Here is a 16371-nt window from a genome sequence, read left to right on the forward strand (position 1 = left end):
ATCTTGTTTAAATATTTATCAGCTCCATCAATATTTTTTAGCCATTTTAACAAAGTTTTACTCTTATTCAATAGTTATTTATAATTATTTTATTAATAATTCTAACTGATTATAATTTAATTAACTAAATAATATTAATATTATTTCAATTAATAAAGTTTTGCTTTGTTTTACTCCCGTTCCTTAAATTATAAAATTTCCTGAGTCCGACCCTGGCCTGTTCGAAAGTCACGTCTGGTGTCTTTGTTTTACTGCTGTTCCTTAAATTATAAAATTTACCGAGTCCGACCCTGACCAGTTCGAAAGTGACGTCTGGTGTCAGTCACCTAGGCAACCGCTTGCTCCATGTAAACAAACTTCAAATCAAATCAACCAAAAAATGTCTCCTACATCCCGAAACTGACTTACGTTGTTCAATTATAGTTCACGGTTGTGTTAAAAAATGCGTACCCTCCCGAAATGGGTGGACAAACTGCAGGACGGCGACAAAGTGAGCCAGAGCATCTACGACCTGTGCTTCAGCCCGGACGGCACGCAACTGGTGGCCGCCGGCGGTTACAGGGTGCTGATCTACGACACCAACGACGGCCGTCTCGTGCAGGCCCTCAAGGGCCACAAGGACAAGGTGCACTGTGTCAGTTACGCCAGGAACGGCGAGAAATTTGCCAGCGGAAGTGCGGATAAAACCGTCATTATATGGTCCAACAAGCTTGAGGGGCTCTTGAAGTATAGCCATGGGGATTCGGTGCAGTGCATCGCCTTCAATCCGCTGTCGCATCAGTTGGCTTCATGTGCCGTCACTGACTTCGCCTTTTGGAGCACCGAACAGAAAGCGGTGCAGAAGCACAAGATTTCGGGTAGGATTAACTCCTGTTCGTGGACCAATGATGGGCAGTACATAGCTCTGGCTTTGAACAATGGGGTCATATCGATCAGGAACAAAATGGGGGAGGAAAAGAGCCGGATAGAGAGACCCAATGGGATTTCTATTTGGGCTATCGCCTGGAGCACCCTCAAAGACGCCGAACAGGTAACTCAATTTTAATTATTTAATTTAAACCAACTATCAAATTGATAATAATTGCAGACGGACATGTTGTGTGTGGCTGACTGGAATAAAACCTTGTCCTTTTATACCTTGGGTGGTAAATTATCTGGGAAGGAAAGATTTATTGGCTACGAAGCATTACGTATGCGTTATTTCTCCAATGGAGAATATATCCTTGTTAGTGGCATCAATAAAATGAGCACCATGTACACAAGGGACGGCATTAAATTGGGTACCGTTGGTGAGCCACAAAAAGGGTAATAGTAACTAACATTAACATGAAAACTCATTAACATACAACATTTAAAGGTGGGTCTGGTGCTGTGAGCCTCACCCAAGTGGCAATTATGTGGCAATGGGCTCTGAGGATGGCACCATCTCTTACTACCAACTAATATTCAACACAGTCCATGGGCTCTACAAGGAACGTTACGCCTTTAGGGAAAACATGACTGATGTTATCATACAGCATCTAATAACTGAACAAAAGGTAACTTAAGTTAACTTAATTATTGTGGACAATTCTTATATTTTATTTAAGGTACGAATAAAATGCCGGGACTTGATTAAAAAGATAGCAATATACAAAAACAGGCTTGCAGTACAACTGCCGGAACGCGTGGTCATCTACGAGTTGTACTCCAACGACGCCAACGACATGCACTACAGAGCCAAGGAGAAGATCACCCAAAAAATCGACTGTAGCTTGCTGGTGGTTTGCACTGAACACTTGGTGATCTGTCAGGAGAAGACGTTGCAGAGCATGTTCTTCAACGGGGAAAAGGAAAAGACCTGGGACTTTGAAAGCCCCATTCGTTACATTAAAATAATCGGAGGGCCACCCGGCAAGGAGGGGTTAATACTGGGATTGAAAAATGGGCAGGTGTGGGAGGTATACCTCAACAACATACACCCGTTGTTGAAGGTAACTGTGTCGGATGGAATTAGGTGTCTGGACGTCAGCCAGAGGAAGGAAAAGTTGGCGGTGGTGGACGAATCCGGACTCTTACAAGTACGGTACCACTTCCACACTTAATAAATTAATAACATTTATTGTTTATTGTGGCAGGTCTTCGACTCCAAAACAGCCGACTTGTACTTCCAAGAGCCGGCCACCAACAGCGTCGCCTTCAACACCCTGTACGAAGACATGCTGGCCTTTAGCGGCAACAGCAGCCTCTCCATCAAGATCGTGGACTTCCCCGCCTATAGGCAAAAGTTCTCGGGCTTCGTGGTCGGCCTGTCCGGCTCCAAGGTGTTCTGCCTCAACGGCGCGTCCATGAACTCCGTGGAGTTGCCCCTGAGCGCCCCCATGTACCAGTACATCGAAAAGAAGATGTTCGACGAGGCCTACAAGGTGGCCTGTCTGGGCGTCACCGACGGGGACTGGGAGAACCTGGCGCACGCCGCCCTAGAGTCCCTAGACCTGACGGTGGCACGCCTCGCCTTCGTCAAGCTTCAAGACTTCACCTTCCTCGAGCTCATCCAGGACCTTCAAGACCAGCAGAAAAAGGGGGACGTCAACAAAGAGCTACTACTAGGTAAAAACACAACAATTAATCATTAATTTTTGTTAATTAATGTTTTTAAGGCGACATCTACGCCCACAAGGGTAAACTGAAGGAGGCGGCCAAGATGTACTCGAAGTCGGGCCAGGAACACAGAGCCCTGACGATGTACACCGACCTGCGCATGTTCGACGAGGCGCAGGAGTATGCCGGGGCGGCCGGCGACAACAACGTCCTCGTGCGACAGAAGGCGGAGTGGGCGAGAAACATCAACGAGCATCGGGCGGCCGCCGACATGTACCTGTCCATCGGGGACACCCGATCAGCCATCGACATCTACGTGGAACGGGGGTGGTCTGATCAGATGCTGGATTTGGGGAGAAAGTACGTAATATTACAGTAGTGTGTGTGTGTGACACCATGAATGTTGCTTCTTAGGTTGGACCGCACAGAGAGGGCGTCGCTTCTGCAAATTGCGCAGTCGCTGAAACGCCTCGGGAAGTCGGACGGGGCGGCAGAGATGTACAGGAAGCTGGGGGACAGCGAGGCGGTACTACTACTGCACGTGGAAGCTATGGATTGGGCTCAGGCGTTCGCCCTGCTTCAAAACTTGCCTCAATACAAGGCTTTGGTGTACGTACCGTACGCCCACTGGTTGGCGGAAAGTGACCGTTTCGTCGAGGCCCAAAAGGCGTTCCACGCCGCCGGACATCCGGAGGAGGCGTTCAAGGTTTTGCGCCAGCTAACCGACAATGCTGTGTCGGAGCACCGTTTCGAAGACGCCGGGTACTACTACTGGATATTGTCCAGGCAGTGCCTCGACTTGATGAAGGATAAGGAGTATGAAGGGAAGCATGAGGAGTTATTTAAGGACTTTGTGGAGAATGAAAGGCTGGCCGGCATTTACTACGCATACCACGCGTTGTACCGGTACTTGGAGGAGCCGTTCACCTCATTCATGCCTGAAGCCCTGTTTAACATCGCCAGGTTCCTACTAGCTGAAACCCACCAGAACAAACCCAAAGGTACCAATTTACATCACCAACTTGTTCCCTATTAATCTTTTGTTAATTTCAGGTGTGTCCCAGTTCGCCATAATGTATAGTCTGGCTAAACAGGCCAGAAAACTGGGCGCCAACAAGTTGGCCAAGCAGCTGTTCGACAAAATCCAACAGCTGCAGATACCGCAGAAGTTCCAGGAGCAAATCGAGATTGCCAGCATCGCCAGCCGTGCCAGGACCTTCAGTGACCCGGAGGAGCTGTTGCCCATGTGCTACCGTTGCTCCACCTACAACTCGTTGATGGGGGTGGGCAACGAGTGCACCAACTGCGGCCAACGGTTCGTCCATTCGTACGTTAGCTTCGAAATCTTGCCTTTGGTTGAGTTTGTCTTAGACGAGGGCATTTCTGATAATGAAGCTGTGCAGCTAATAGAAACGCCTGTGGCTGAAGCAAAGTAATTAATAATAAATAACTGCATAAAATCTATATATTTAATGTATTCAATTGTAGCAAGGAAGGCTCGTCCTGGAAACAAAACATCTACGACGAAGACCACCAAACCCTCCAACTCGTTGTTAATGAAGAACCAGACTCGGACCCATTCACATCAAGGTTGGGGGCGTTTAAGGATGATGAAGGCAAATTTGCCCCCGTTACTTTGGACAGAACTCACCTGCTGGCTCTGGATGGCACTTCTGTGATGATCTGCAAATATGAGCAGCCACTTAAGTTTAAATACTACAGGAACTTGCTGCCTGATTTGCCTATTACTATGTGCAATTTTTGTTTCAAGGCTTTTCACATGGACGACTTCGAGTTGCACACTTTGCAAAAGGGCTATTGCCCTTTTTGTCGTACCCCACTTGATGGAAACCCCACCAACAATGAAGCTTTTGTTATGTAACCATGTTATATAAACTTACGTCTTGTATTTATTTTATTATTATTTAATTGTTTGGAGATACAAAGTAACTTAGTAATAAACATTAAATCGTTTCTTTTTGTATTAGGATCTAAATTAATTTTATTAATTAGTTATTTGGTGCTGAAAAGTGAGGTTATACTTATGTAAACAAAATTTCGACATTTGCTTTTATTGTGTTTAATTGTTCCGGTGAACATAAAGCAATAATAATTTAATAATAAACATTAAATGCTGTTTAAACAAAAGGTTCAATGGTGATCTCAAGAGCAGAACAAGGATTGTTGAGCTCAAACTTGGACAATGTGTTTGGATGTAACACCCCAATCTTCCCAATAACTTGATTGTTGCACACAACTTCAGCCATTCGTCCAGGGAAGTAAGCTGGGTCTGAAATGAAAACGTATGATTAAATTATTTCAGTAATTGTTGACTTAAGTCACCTTGTCCGGCTCTCAGGTAGTAACCAACATTGGTCCTCTTGGGGGACCACTGAACTTCCAAAAGGAGCATGATTTTGTCCAAAAGGCCGTGCACAACTTCAAAACCGGCGTTCCTGTTGCAGTTTACGGCGCAAATTCGTCGCTCATTCCTGGCCCCAACTTCTGTAATACACAACAAGTACTAAAGGTTATTTTGTGCCTTTATTAATTTGTACCAACCTGAGTTTGAGTCTTTTAGAACAACGTCGGAAATTTCGAAGATTTTAAGAGGTAAAGGCATCTTTTTGTTGGCAGCAATCGTCTTCAGAATGCCTGGTAGTAAAGTTGTACGACATACTTGGAATTCCAAAGTTTTGGGGTTGGAAATGTGCACAGCTGGCACCTCTTCAATGCCTCCAAGGCCTAGCTTAGTAGAAATGTCGTCCCTGGAACACTGAAGGCTACAATAACAACAACAATAAAGTTCTAACAATTTAATACACACCAAAGTGAATGTTAAAGCTTCAGTGAAGCCAGCTTGGGCAATTGGCCCTCTTAACAAATCAGAGAGTTTGTTAACAGGCAACTGGCTGGCAATTGTGTTTGTGTCTGGCACAGTACGCTTAATGTTGTTGTAACCGTAGGCAATGGCCACGTCCTCGTAAATGTCGCAGTCATGCATGATGTCGTGGCGTGTGGGTGGCACATGCACCTTTATGTTGTCCCCATCTGAAGTTAAACTCGGTGACAGCCCCATCTTGTTCAGCAAAGCCTCAATGGTCTCACCATCTGAGTCAATGCCAATCTTTGACCTTTAAATCCCTGTATTAACACCACTAAAGCATTATTATGTGTTTAGTTACCTTATTTTGTCGACGGACACAGTCCGACTGGTGTACTGGAGCTCAGGTGTGGCAAATCTTAAGCCATCGGGGTACACAACTTCACAAATTTCCACTTCAAACTTGTTACTGCAGTATTGACTGAACATCGCCACAATTGTATCCAAGACAACTTTGGCCTTAAATTATACATTAGTTTACAATACACACAACTTTAGTAGTAGTAGTAGTAAGTGAAGTACCTTAGTGACGTCTGTGGCCGTACACTCAATAAATACGTCCTTGGTGTTGAGGGTAATCTTTGAATGGTCCCCATTAATAATCGGTGGCAAAGACAAAACGACCCCGTTGCTGTCCGTTATAACAGGATAAACGGGGCTGTCTTTAATTATGTGCAAATACTGCTTGAGTTGGGCGTGGGTCGAATAAAAAGTCATCAGCTCCTCAGCTGTGTACTCCTTGGTCTGGTTCAAAGGTACGAACTTAATGTCGGTGGGTTTCTTGGCGTCGTAGAAGAATGGGGGCTTTAATGTGCTTAGGTCGTGGGTGCCTATGGCCACGAGGGAACGTTTCCGGCAAATGTTCTGGTGCAGCTTGTCCTGCAGGTCGATGAAGCTGTTGTAGGTGTCTGTGGTGAAGCGGAGGTTCCTCAGCACTGCTGCCACTGCGAAGGGTCTTATTTTGGCGGTGTCCGGCTTAATTATTAGTTTTATTTTGTCGTCCCCTTTGTCGATAGCTTTGAATTGTGGTGGGGACATTCTGTAACATGTCATGGATAATAATTGGTTTTAATAAGTTTTAGTGGGTACTTACTTTCCTTGGAACACCAGTAATCCTGTGACAAGTCCCTCGAGACATAATAAGTCATATCTGTTAGCAGGAATGTCTATACGGTAAATTACATCCTCAGAAGCACCTTGGGATAATTGTGAGTCTTCACCTTGTTCCTTTGATATCATTTGCTTCTCTGTTGTCTGTACAAAAGTATTTAATTGTAAATTATATGTATTTAATGGTAAATTCTCTAATAAAATGATTCAATGTGTTAATCAATTGGATTTTTATTACATGTTCAATTTTTATAGATAATACGTACTACTTCGTCCAATTCCAGCCCAAATTCGAAGCACAACTTTTGAAACTCATCATCAGCTAAAACAATTATTAATTAATTACAATTTTCATTAATTAATTCCAACACATATGTTTAATTATTTATATACTTACTGTACTTTTTTCCCAAAGCTTCAAATAAAAGGTCCCGTTTTACACCGATTGTTGGCATTTTTTAAGTTTGTTTAATAAATTAAATTAAATAATATAGAAAATTAATTTTGTTTAACAATTTGCCGAAGTGTTGCCTCAGCCTGACGTTTCACATAACCTTATTTAACCTAACATAATTATCACACCTTGAATCTTTATTCAAGATAACATTTTATATATATTATTAATTAAACATTTAGCGAATAGTAACGTAATAAATCTTCAAATTTAACCGTATAGTTAGTTAAATAACATTTAATATTAAATTTTTATTATGTAGATAGCTATAATGTACCTTTTATGTAGTTAATTTGTATTGTTTGTGTAGTTGTAATGTACCCTTTGCCATATTTGTTGTTCTATGCGTTTGACAGCTTTTGAATTTTACCCTCAAATTGTTATTAATTCCTATTTTACAGTTGTGAGACAAAATGAGCTCCCAAATAAGTACAAAAGAAAGGCTTTTGTACATAATAGATGATATGGAATTAATATCCAAGTAAGCTTCTGTAATAATTTCTGAGTTAAATGTTATTATTTACTTGTTATTCCTTAGGGAAATCATAGAAAACGCCATAGCACCAAAAACGAACAAGTTATCAGGCCCCGAATACGCCCAACTAACAGACTTACTTGTGGCCAAAGACAATGAGCTCAAAGAAACATTAAAACTGGCAGCCGAACAAGCCCTGATAAACCAGAAAATGGACCTACTTAAAGCTGAGGTTGAAAGGCAAGATCAAGACATAAACCAGCTACAAAAACAGCTCAAAGAGGCGGAACAAATTCTATCGACTGCCATTTACCAGGCCAATCAAAAGTTACAGTCAATAGCCAGGGCAAACAAGAAGCCGGTCTCGTCAGAGGAGCTGATCAAGTTTGCGCACAGGATTAGCGCCTCGAACGCCATTTGCGCCCCGCTGACGTGGCAGCAAGGCGACCCGAGGAGGCCTTACCCCACAGACATTGAAATGAGGCTGGGGCTGTTGGGGCGTCTGGCAGACCCCACTAACGGCCATCTGTTACAGCAACAAAGCAGTATGTCGGACTTGCACCGACCCGGGCACACTGGAGGTATACATTTACTATTAGTTAAACAACCAATTTATATAATGTGTTTTACAGAAATACCAGCTTCGCAACAAAACCAGTTTGCCTGGCATCCCTCAGGTGAAATGCACATAACAATGGGGCAGGGGACAGTGCCAATCGACACCAGGAATCACAAACAGGAAAACGAAGACGTTGAGGTCATGTCGACAGATTCAAGCAGTTCGTCCTCAAGTGATTCTCAATAGTATCACTATGAGTTAATTAAGTTATTGCTTTGTTCGATTTTAATTAAAACATGTAGTTGTTCTACTGATAATTTATTTGTGAGGTACCAATTTAACATATAAATTGTGTAATAATTTTGATTATTAAATTATGTTAAATAAAAACACCTGAATGTGTGATTTGTTTATTTTATAAATTGTACTATTTCTAATAATAATAATAATAATTTTGTTCATGAATATAAAATCACATCTTTAAAAATAATTTGTCAATGTTTTTATGAGTAATTAAATAATTTAAGCCTAACATTAAGGGAACAATGACTCATCCCATTACTGGGAGAAGATCTGGAGGCAAAGGAACCTTTGGTGCCTTTTTGGGAACCATCACGTTCTGTAAATCCATTAAACTCAACTTCAAATCCATTTCCACCAAAGTATCCAAGTCGTTTTGGTAGTAATTACTTTTTATTTCTTCAACTAAAATAATAAACCATTAAAATTAGTTTATACAAAAACAGTACCGTACTATTTTTTAGTAGTGATAGCCCGTCGATCCAGTAACAAGCATCCTTTTCGTTCCCAGCTAGTAGACTGATTCTTTGAGTCTTTTCGACTATTATGCTGAAAGCCCTGAATGGATCAGTTGGAACTCTAAAAGAAGACGTTAAAAAAATACTTTGATGTGTTAGTTATCCATACTCTGAGGCGTGGGGGCAGTTTTTTCCATGAGCCAAATTTGTTATGGACTGGACATCACACGTTATGTCGTCCCCTTTGCTTTTCTTCCCTATTTGTTCCCCCCTAATGTAGATTACTTGTTCATTTTCCGAAAGGAATACGTTAACTGGTATTAAATAAGGCTTCTGCAATAAATAAATAACTAATTAGTTGACGTCTCAGTTTATTTTATTACCCAACCTTTCTCTCGTCTGACTCGACAGCCCTTTTCATTTTAACCGGTGTCCTCATGAAATTTAGGCGTTGCCTCAGTATTTCCTTTTTGTTCTCCTTGGCGAAACGCCTTCTTAGCACGTTGACGCACGGGTGCTCTTTTAAGAGGTACTCCTCTTCTTTTTGGCGTCTCTCCTCCCAAATTTTGGCCACCGTCTCGTAGTTAATCCTCCCCATTTCGTTGGTTAATTGGGCGAAACTGTCCAGCTTCTTTTCTAGTATTATTTTTACTTGCTCATACACCACACGTAGTACCTAAAACAATTATTTAGCTATAAATGTAGTGTTAAAGTATTAGATTTGTACTTTTTCGTAGTCTGACTCATTGAAGCCCTTCATTTCAGTCCTGGTTTTGGACAACAGCCACATGGTTCTTGAAAACAGCTCCAACAGGAATGGTTCCTTCATGTTACAAGAAAATACCAGTGGTTGATAGGTGGTACTGGTTTTGTCGGGAGTTTTACCAATGTGTAGAAGCCTACATAACATCTTAACCACCCTGTAAGGGCCAAAGTGTTAATTATAAACCTTTGATGGGTTCAGTTTTACCTTTCACTTGAAGATATGATTCCTGGCTTGTACGTCTTTTCTTCAATCTGCGACTGGTGGTAAAGTTTTGCGTGTCTTTTACGAAAGTAGGCTGAAAAACAACAGTAACTAAAGAATGCTTATAACGTATAAAATGTTTACAAATGCACTCCGCCGTTAAAATGCTGATGTTGCCCTCCTCAACGTCCAACGTGCAATTGATTGAGCTCCCATAAGAGTTTCTTGAACTCTCAGACAAGATAGATGCCATGGAAAACCTGAAGCACACCCAAAAATGTATGTTTATAATAAATTTTAAATGTTTGGTGGTACCTAGATTTGCTTTTGTCTAAGTTTTCCATCGGGATCTCCTCGTCACTGCACACCGATATTATGCTTCTTCTGTGCATGTCATCAAGCTCCCCCTTTTCGCTCTCTTCTTGAAAGTCTTTGCAGTTTTGAAAGGTGTTCATGGCGTCCGCATACAAGCTGAAACCTTATGGTGAAATAGTGTCCCTCCACAGTGCTTTAGTTACCTTAACAAGAAGGTCTGACACACGTAAAGTTCGTGCTCAATGGAGGCGTCCAACTTCCCCTTTCCGATTACATACTTCAATATTATTTCTTTGTTTTTCTTTTGGTTCAACTCTCTAATCAAGGACGTCCTTTTCTCACCCTTGCACCTCCTTAGAATCATGTTGATCAGCGACAAGGCGCTTGCCCCCACCAACTCGTACTTGGGCTCGTATAAGTAGTACATTAATTGGGTAAAGGGGAGCTCCCGTATTATCTACAACCAATCACAACATTAGTAGTACTAGTGTAACATCTTAAACTGGATGTGGTGTACCGTCTGTTGCCAGTCATAGAAGAACTCACACCTGCTGACCAAAATGTTGCGTAGCACCATGAGGGCACTGCTCACCGCGTCGCCAGCAAACTCGTCGTCCTCCACCAAAACACTTTTGTCGTTCTTAACGATCTGCAGCGTCTTCGTCAGGATGTTCGGGGTCGTGCCCCGTATGCCGTCGATCTTCAACAGGTGGGCGAAGTTGAGGCAGCAAGCCAATATCTCGTTGTTCCTCATTTGGTGCGTCTCGAAGTACTTCATCAGCTTTAGGTGGTTGTTGGTCCTGGCTGTCACACGTGTGTTAACGTTATTAAATTGAGGCCTAAGGAGGGTGGTTCCTTACCTAGTTCCGCCACAAACTCGTCCACCACGCTCAGCTCCCGCAGGTCGTCGAAGACTTTGTCCCTGGCGTCAGTCTCCATGTACTGGAATATGACGTCCATCTGGTAGTCGATGGTGTAAACGATTTTGAGCCTGTCGGCATTTTCGATTGAGCTCACGTCTTTGATGTAGAACTGTTTGCCTGTGTAGTTTTTCCTTTCCTCCAATTTTAAGGTGTACACTCTGGAGTTTGGCTGCAATGATAGTTATTTGTTTAATCTTTGAACCACAATGATATGGGGAGGGGGGCTTCCGTCGTTGACATCACGGAAGTTCCATCGTGGTTTTTTACAGTAAACAATACGTAACATACGAGGTGTTGCTAAAATAAGTAGTTAAAATTCATTGGCTTAAAACACCTCTTTTAATAACTCTTGGTTACTGCTCAACTTCAACAACAACACATTTTTGTGAATTCACAAGGAAACTTTGGGACTTAAGTAAAAAGCAACAGAAATGTTTTGTTTCACCAATAAATTTGAGCTTACCACGCCAATAGTTTTCAGGAGGTCTATCATAATATCATCAAGAGTCATTCTTTTGTCTAAGTCATACAGTACAGCTTCCTGGGAGCCATACTTGACAATAACCACTTTGGCTATATGCTCACACATTTTTTTCAACAATACAATTATGCTACTCTATAAAAATGACTGATTTCCGTCATGGTTGACTAACTGGGAAACGTTCAATATCAACTCCTACTCTTATCACTGATAACACACGCTGGTTTATTTAATTTAGATATTGTTATCATTCGCACAAACAACGTTTATGTGAGGTGCTTTAAAACAGCTTAGACACAATAATAAATAAATAAATAATTGATTGGCCATGTTTTTATTTTCCACCTATATATATATATATATATATATTTAAATTGATTGATATTTATTTACATATATTTGACGTTGCGTCACGTTACTTTCATAAAATTTATAACTTAGTAATTTTTTGTATGAATTTGACCGAAAAAATCCTGCGTATCAGAAGGGAACGATCCAGCCCTGAATGGCTTGTGGCCCAATAGTGCGTATAAAGGATGGCGACTCTGAGTCCCAGAAATACATTGTCGGCATTGCAAGAGCGCGGTTATCACATCGGCAGGATAATCGGTCAGGGTTCTTACGCGACCGTCCACGTGACTGATTATTTCGATGGTTTGAAGAGAGCGCGACTGGCGTGCAAGATATTCGACAAGGAGAAGGCGCCCAAGGAGTTTCTGGAGAAGTTTTATCCCAGGGAGTTGGACATATTGACGCACATTGAGAATCCGCACATAATACAGGTGCACAGCATCCTGCAACGGGGGCACAAGGTGTTCATATTCATGAGGTACGTGGGGTGGCTGGACTGAACCTTCGGTCGAAACTAAGCGTCTTCCCATTAAGTGGTTTAATTAACGCACCAAAAACTATTTATTCATTAATGGGAGAAAAAATATTCTTCTATCTAAGAATAAAAGACAACAGCAATAGGAGAAACAAAACTCTTATTAAAACATTTTTTTTTTATTTTTTATGAATTCTATTTTTTTATTTTATTAGTTTTAGGGTAAAAATGTAATTTTTATTCACAAATTCCAATGACAAAATTTTCTTCTATACTTATTCTTAAGCAAATTACATCAGCACTACGTATTTAGGTTAGATTAGGTTACTGTTTGATAGTTAGGTTAGGTAAGGTTGTTGTTAACATCGTTGCTAATTTGTTTAGGTTAGGTTAGGTAGTTGTTAACATTACACTAAAAGAGTGAGGTGAAATGTGGAAATGTCTGATTTTGAATGAACCCTCCTCATTCATCAAACAGCAAAAGGTTCAAAATATGTAATGATATAAGAAATCTGATGAAATTAATACTAAAAGAATAATTTTAAGGGTAGAAACCTTAAAAACTAAATGGATATGTCTGATTTTGTGTAAACACAAGTTGAATTTGTCTGGTTTTGTAAAGAATAATGATATTATAGTATGATTTTTTTTGTTATTTGATGTCGACACTATAAAAAATACAGTTTTAGTGTAAAAAGGTAATTTTTATCTACAAATTCCCACGATAAAATATTCTTCTACATAAAAATAATGTTGTTGTTAATGTGGAACAACAAGAATATACAATTAAAAATCCTATTAAAACAGTAAAAGAGTCATTCTTCTATCCATTACCAAACAATTAATCCCCCAATAATCAAACAGATACGCTGAAAAGGGTGACCTGTTGGACTACATAAAGGAGAACGGCGCCGTGCCGGAAGGCCAGGCGAAAATCTGGTTCAAACAAATGATCAGCGGGCTGCAGTACCTGCACGGCCTGAACATCGCCCACCGCGACCTCAAGTGCGAGAACATGCTGCTGACGCGCAAGTACAACATCAAAATAGCCGACTTCGGCTTCGCCCGCTACTGCGTCGACTCCAACAACCGGCGCCTGCTCAGCTCGACGTACTGCGGCTCGGCCGCCTACGCCGCCCCCGAAGTCATCCAGGGATCGCCGTACAACCCGAAACTGTCCGACATGTGGTCGCTGGGAATAATAGTGTTCATGATGCTGAACGCCGCCATGCCCTTCGACGACTCGAACGTGTCGAAGCTGTTGCGCGACCAGCTGACCAAGAACTGGGTGTTCAGGACGAAGATCAGGAACAAGATCTCGTTGCCGTCTAAGTCATTGATCCGTTCCCTGTTGGAGCCCGACCTGACGCTCAGACTGAACTTGGACCGGGTCACGCAGCACGAGTGGATACAGGAGAGGCATGCGCAGACGAAGAAGCGGCTCGTACGCTCCGCCCCCTACACACGGCACGTCACCGCGGTACAGGGGAAAATCCACAACGAAATTTGAGTGATATATTCTATGTAATTGTAATCTGTATATTGTATAAATAAAATGGGGTAATTTAAACTGACCACCTGCTTTCAAATTTAATTTAGACATTCATAGTTTTATTGTGTTTATGACATATTTTATACATTTCTATTGTTTTACTCCTTATGAATTTGCGGGCTCCTCAAGGCCCACATTGCTCTTAAAATGGGGTACAAAGTCTTTCCTTCAAGTATTAACATATATATATATATATATATATATATATATATATATATATATATATATATATATATATATATATATATATATATATATATATATATATATATTAGTCTTGTTAACAAATGTACCAACCTGTTGAATATTTCCATAAGACGTGGACGTATAAAAGGAGATTTATAAGTGGTTTAATAAATGACAAGACTCGAACTGGCTGCTTGCACATAAATTACAGTTGCAGTTTGGAGGATGCACCTCATGACCCACTTGGTGCTTATTCAAATCCATTTTTGACTGGTTCTTTTCTTCCATCGTGTGTGACTTCGTGTGTGTCTGTAACAAAACAGTCACCAGATAGTTGTTAAAGGCAAATTCCAACCGTAAACCTACCCGTAAGTGACTTGCTGCAATATACTTTTTGGGGCAGATCGTACAGGCGTAGGGCCGTTGCCCAGTGTGGTACCGTACGTGGGTATCCCTAGTCTCCTTCCTGCTGAACGACTTCCCACAATGCCAACAGGAGTACGGCCTCTCCCCAGTGTGCTTCATACTGTGCTTCTTCAACTCAGTCGCACCTACACACGAAACAGTAAATAAAGGTCAATTAAAGTGTTGAAAACTTACTGGCAAAGCACCTATCGCAGGACTGACACATGTAGGGTTTGATGCCTGTGTGACTGCGCATGTGCACATCCAAGCTGCTGCTGGTGGCGAACCGTTTCTCGCACACTGCGCAGACGTGCCTCTTATCACCGGTATGCGTTTTCATGTGCCCGTTCAGATTGGAGGACTGGCGGAACTTTTTACCACAAACCGGGCACTGGTGACGCTTGTCGTCCATGTGGACGAGCCGGTGCTTGTGCCACGAACTAGCCAGGGCGAAGGTGGCGTCGCACAACGTGCACCGGTAGGGGCGTGCTCCTGCGCCGTGGCTACTGCGCAAGTGCACCGACAGGTTCTTGTTATGTTTGTATCTGAAATCGAATAAATTAATTGTACGTTAATAATTTACTTGTAACTTACTTTCTGCCACAAATGTTGCACGAAAACTTCTTCTCCACATCGTTGACGACTTGGTCTATTATGAAGTGGACTTCCCTCATGTGTTTTTTAAGGTTTTTGTTGTCCATGAAGATGCGGTCGCAGATCTGCAACGTGTATTAATTAAATTATAATCAATTAGTTGAGCTATTACGTACGTTACATAAAAAAGGCTTGTCAAACAACTTGGACGAATCGTCTGGAAAAGGTTTATCCAAGGTGTGGCCCAATAAATCAGTGCTGTGGCTTTTAACATGCTCATCTAAGCTCCAGTTATCTAAAATTATCCAGTTAGGAAATACAACGTGTTAATTAAGTGTACTGTACCCTTAAATGAGTCTCCACAATAGTCACATTTGTACAAGTCAAAATGGAAGGTGTTTTGTGCTGTTGGCATGGAGTTACTGCAGCTGGCAATTTGATCCCCGTCCCAGGACTCAGGGAGGCATTGCTCTGCAATGATCTGCAAGCTTTGTACGGTCTCGGCCAAATCTGAGACCACTAGAATTAATTGCATCATTTTATTAACTCAAGACAAGTCATTAAAGTGTTTTACCTGTGCTGTTGTTTTGTGTGGCAAAATTGTCCACAATTGAGTGGGTTGTATCGTTGAATATGTCTTGAAAAATGGAGGTCTGTTGTAGGTCGTCGCTGGTGTTGAAGAACTGTTCTGTGGTGTTTATTAAGCCTTCAGGGGGTAGTGAGATGTTGCGTATTTGTAAATATTCCCTTAAAGTCATGTCGGACTTCTCACACAGTTGTTTGAAGGTGTAAGCTTTGTTTACGCTTTGCAGGCACTGCGTGCAAATTTGATTGGGCAAGCCATCGTTGATCATTACCTTCAAACAACGAATTTAATCCTGGGTTTCAGTTAATGGCTAAATAATTCACCTGGATTGAGGCGCAAGACATGAGCATGTTTGGCACACATGCCTCGAAGATTGGTTTCAAATTCGCCTTTTCCCGCAAGCAGGTTCGGCATATTTGATCCAGTTTCATGACTTAATAATTAATTATTAATTATTTGGGTATTTTCCTCGCCCTCTTTTAAACGGACGTAATTTAACTTTTAAATTTAAACCTTTGGAAAATTATGAACAACCACACTAATGTTATTATATAATTTAATATTAAGAGCACCAATTTCAACAACATTTGTATAGAAATAAATAAATTATTAAAAATATCAACACCAAGTCCACTTCCAACTACCCGTTTCGTGACTTCTTGACCTACGAAGTAGTTCAAATGTTATAAAATCCTTCAATTTGCATGTCAAAAAAC

General features: G+C 41.4%; 6 protein-coding genes across 7 annotated transcripts; 3 read left to right on the plus strand and 3 right to left on the minus strand.

Moving 5' to 3' along the window:
- Positions 1-323: 323 nt before the first annotated feature.
- LOC109599799 (intraflagellar transport protein 122 homolog) lies at positions 324-4493 on the plus strand. The gene is made up of 9 exons (XM_020015835.2): positions 324-1030; positions 1088-1305; positions 1358-1538; positions 1590-2060; positions 2118-2589; positions 2640-2940; positions 2995-3581; positions 3634-4012; positions 4069-4493. Exons 1-9 carry the CDS (start codon positions 443-445, stop codon positions 4460-4462), a joined length of 3591 nt encoding a protein of 1196 aa, XP_019871394.2. The 5' UTR covers positions 324-442; the 3' UTR covers positions 4463-4493.
- Positions 4494-4636: 143 nt separating this feature from the next.
- LOC109599800 (phenylalanine--tRNA ligase beta subunit) lies at positions 4637-7159 on the minus strand. The gene is made up of 9 exons (XM_020015836.2): positions 6972-7159; positions 6841-6896; positions 6558-6718; positions 5987-6503; positions 5766-5923; positions 5408-5714; positions 5143-5356; positions 4924-5085; positions 4637-4870 (listed from the first exon to the last, which is right to left on the minus strand). Exons 1-9 carry the CDS (start codon positions 7027-7029, stop codon positions 4719-4721), a joined length of 1785 nt encoding a protein of 594 aa, XP_019871395.2. The 5' UTR covers positions 7030-7159; the 3' UTR covers positions 4637-4718.
- Positions 7160-7232: 73 nt separating this feature from the next.
- Positions 7233-8467, plus strand: LOC109599811 (mediator of RNA polymerase II transcription subunit 4). 2 transcript variants are annotated; one of them, XM_020015852.2, is made up of 3 exons: positions 7233-7249; positions 7430-7509; positions 7567-8467. In XM_020015852.2, exons 2-3 carry the CDS (start codon positions 7442-7444, stop codon positions 8306-8308), a joined length of 810 nt encoding a protein of 269 aa, XP_019871411.1. In that variant the 5' UTR covers positions 7233-7249; positions 7430-7441; the 3' UTR covers positions 8309-8467. The 2 variants fall into 2 exon arrangements, with proteins under 2 accessions (XP_019871411.1, XP_019871412.1); XM_020015853.2 differs by lacking the exon at positions 7233-7249 and having other exon boundaries at positions 7272-7509; positions 7567-8084; positions 8136-8467.
- Positions 8468-8499: 32 nt separating this feature from the next.
- On the minus strand, positions 8500-11687 carry LOC109599824 (engulfment and cell motility protein 2). The gene is made up of 12 exons (XM_020015875.2): positions 11489-11687; positions 10963-11194; positions 10620-10906; positions 10306-10559; positions 10103-10258; positions 9932-10047; positions 9791-9881; positions 9548-9740; positions 9209-9496; positions 8990-9153; positions 8817-8941; positions 8500-8767 (listed from the first exon to the last, which is right to left on the minus strand). The coding sequence occupies exons 1-12, from the start codon at positions 11612-11614 to the stop codon at positions 8613-8615; spliced, it is 2187 nt and encodes a 728-aa protein (XP_019871434.2). The 5' UTR covers positions 11615-11687; the 3' UTR covers positions 8500-8612.
- Positions 11688-11920: 233 nt separating this feature from the next.
- On the plus strand, positions 11921-13906 carry LOC109599826 (testis-specific serine/threonine-protein kinase 3). Its single transcript, XM_020015878.2, has 2 exons — positions 11921-12335; positions 13197-13906. Exons 1-2 carry the CDS (start codon positions 12043-12045, stop codon positions 13840-13842), a joined length of 939 nt encoding a protein of 312 aa, XP_019871437.1. The 5' UTR covers positions 11921-12042; the 3' UTR covers positions 13843-13906.
- A 44-nt stretch (positions 13907-13950) lies between these two features.
- Positions 13951-16255, minus strand: LOC109599825 (zinc finger protein 558). The gene is made up of 9 exons (XM_020015877.2): positions 15979-16255; positions 15644-15926; positions 15415-15588; positions 15246-15364; positions 15070-15194; positions 14671-15020; positions 14437-14621; positions 14182-14379; positions 13951-14050 (listed from the first exon to the last, which is right to left on the minus strand). Exons 1-8 carry the CDS (start codon positions 16084-16086, stop codon positions 14224-14226), a joined length of 1500 nt encoding a protein of 499 aa, XP_019871436.2. The 5' UTR covers positions 16087-16255; the 3' UTR covers positions 13951-14050; positions 14182-14223.
- Between the last annotated feature and the right edge of the window lie 116 nt (positions 16256-16371).

Source organism: Aethina tumida, chromosome 3 (assembly GCF_024364675.1).
Source record: "Aethina tumida isolate Nest 87 chromosome 3, icAetTumi1.1, whole genome shotgun sequence".
NCBI classification, from domain to species: domain Eukaryota; kingdom Metazoa; phylum Arthropoda; class Insecta; order Coleoptera; family Nitidulidae; genus Aethina; species Aethina tumida.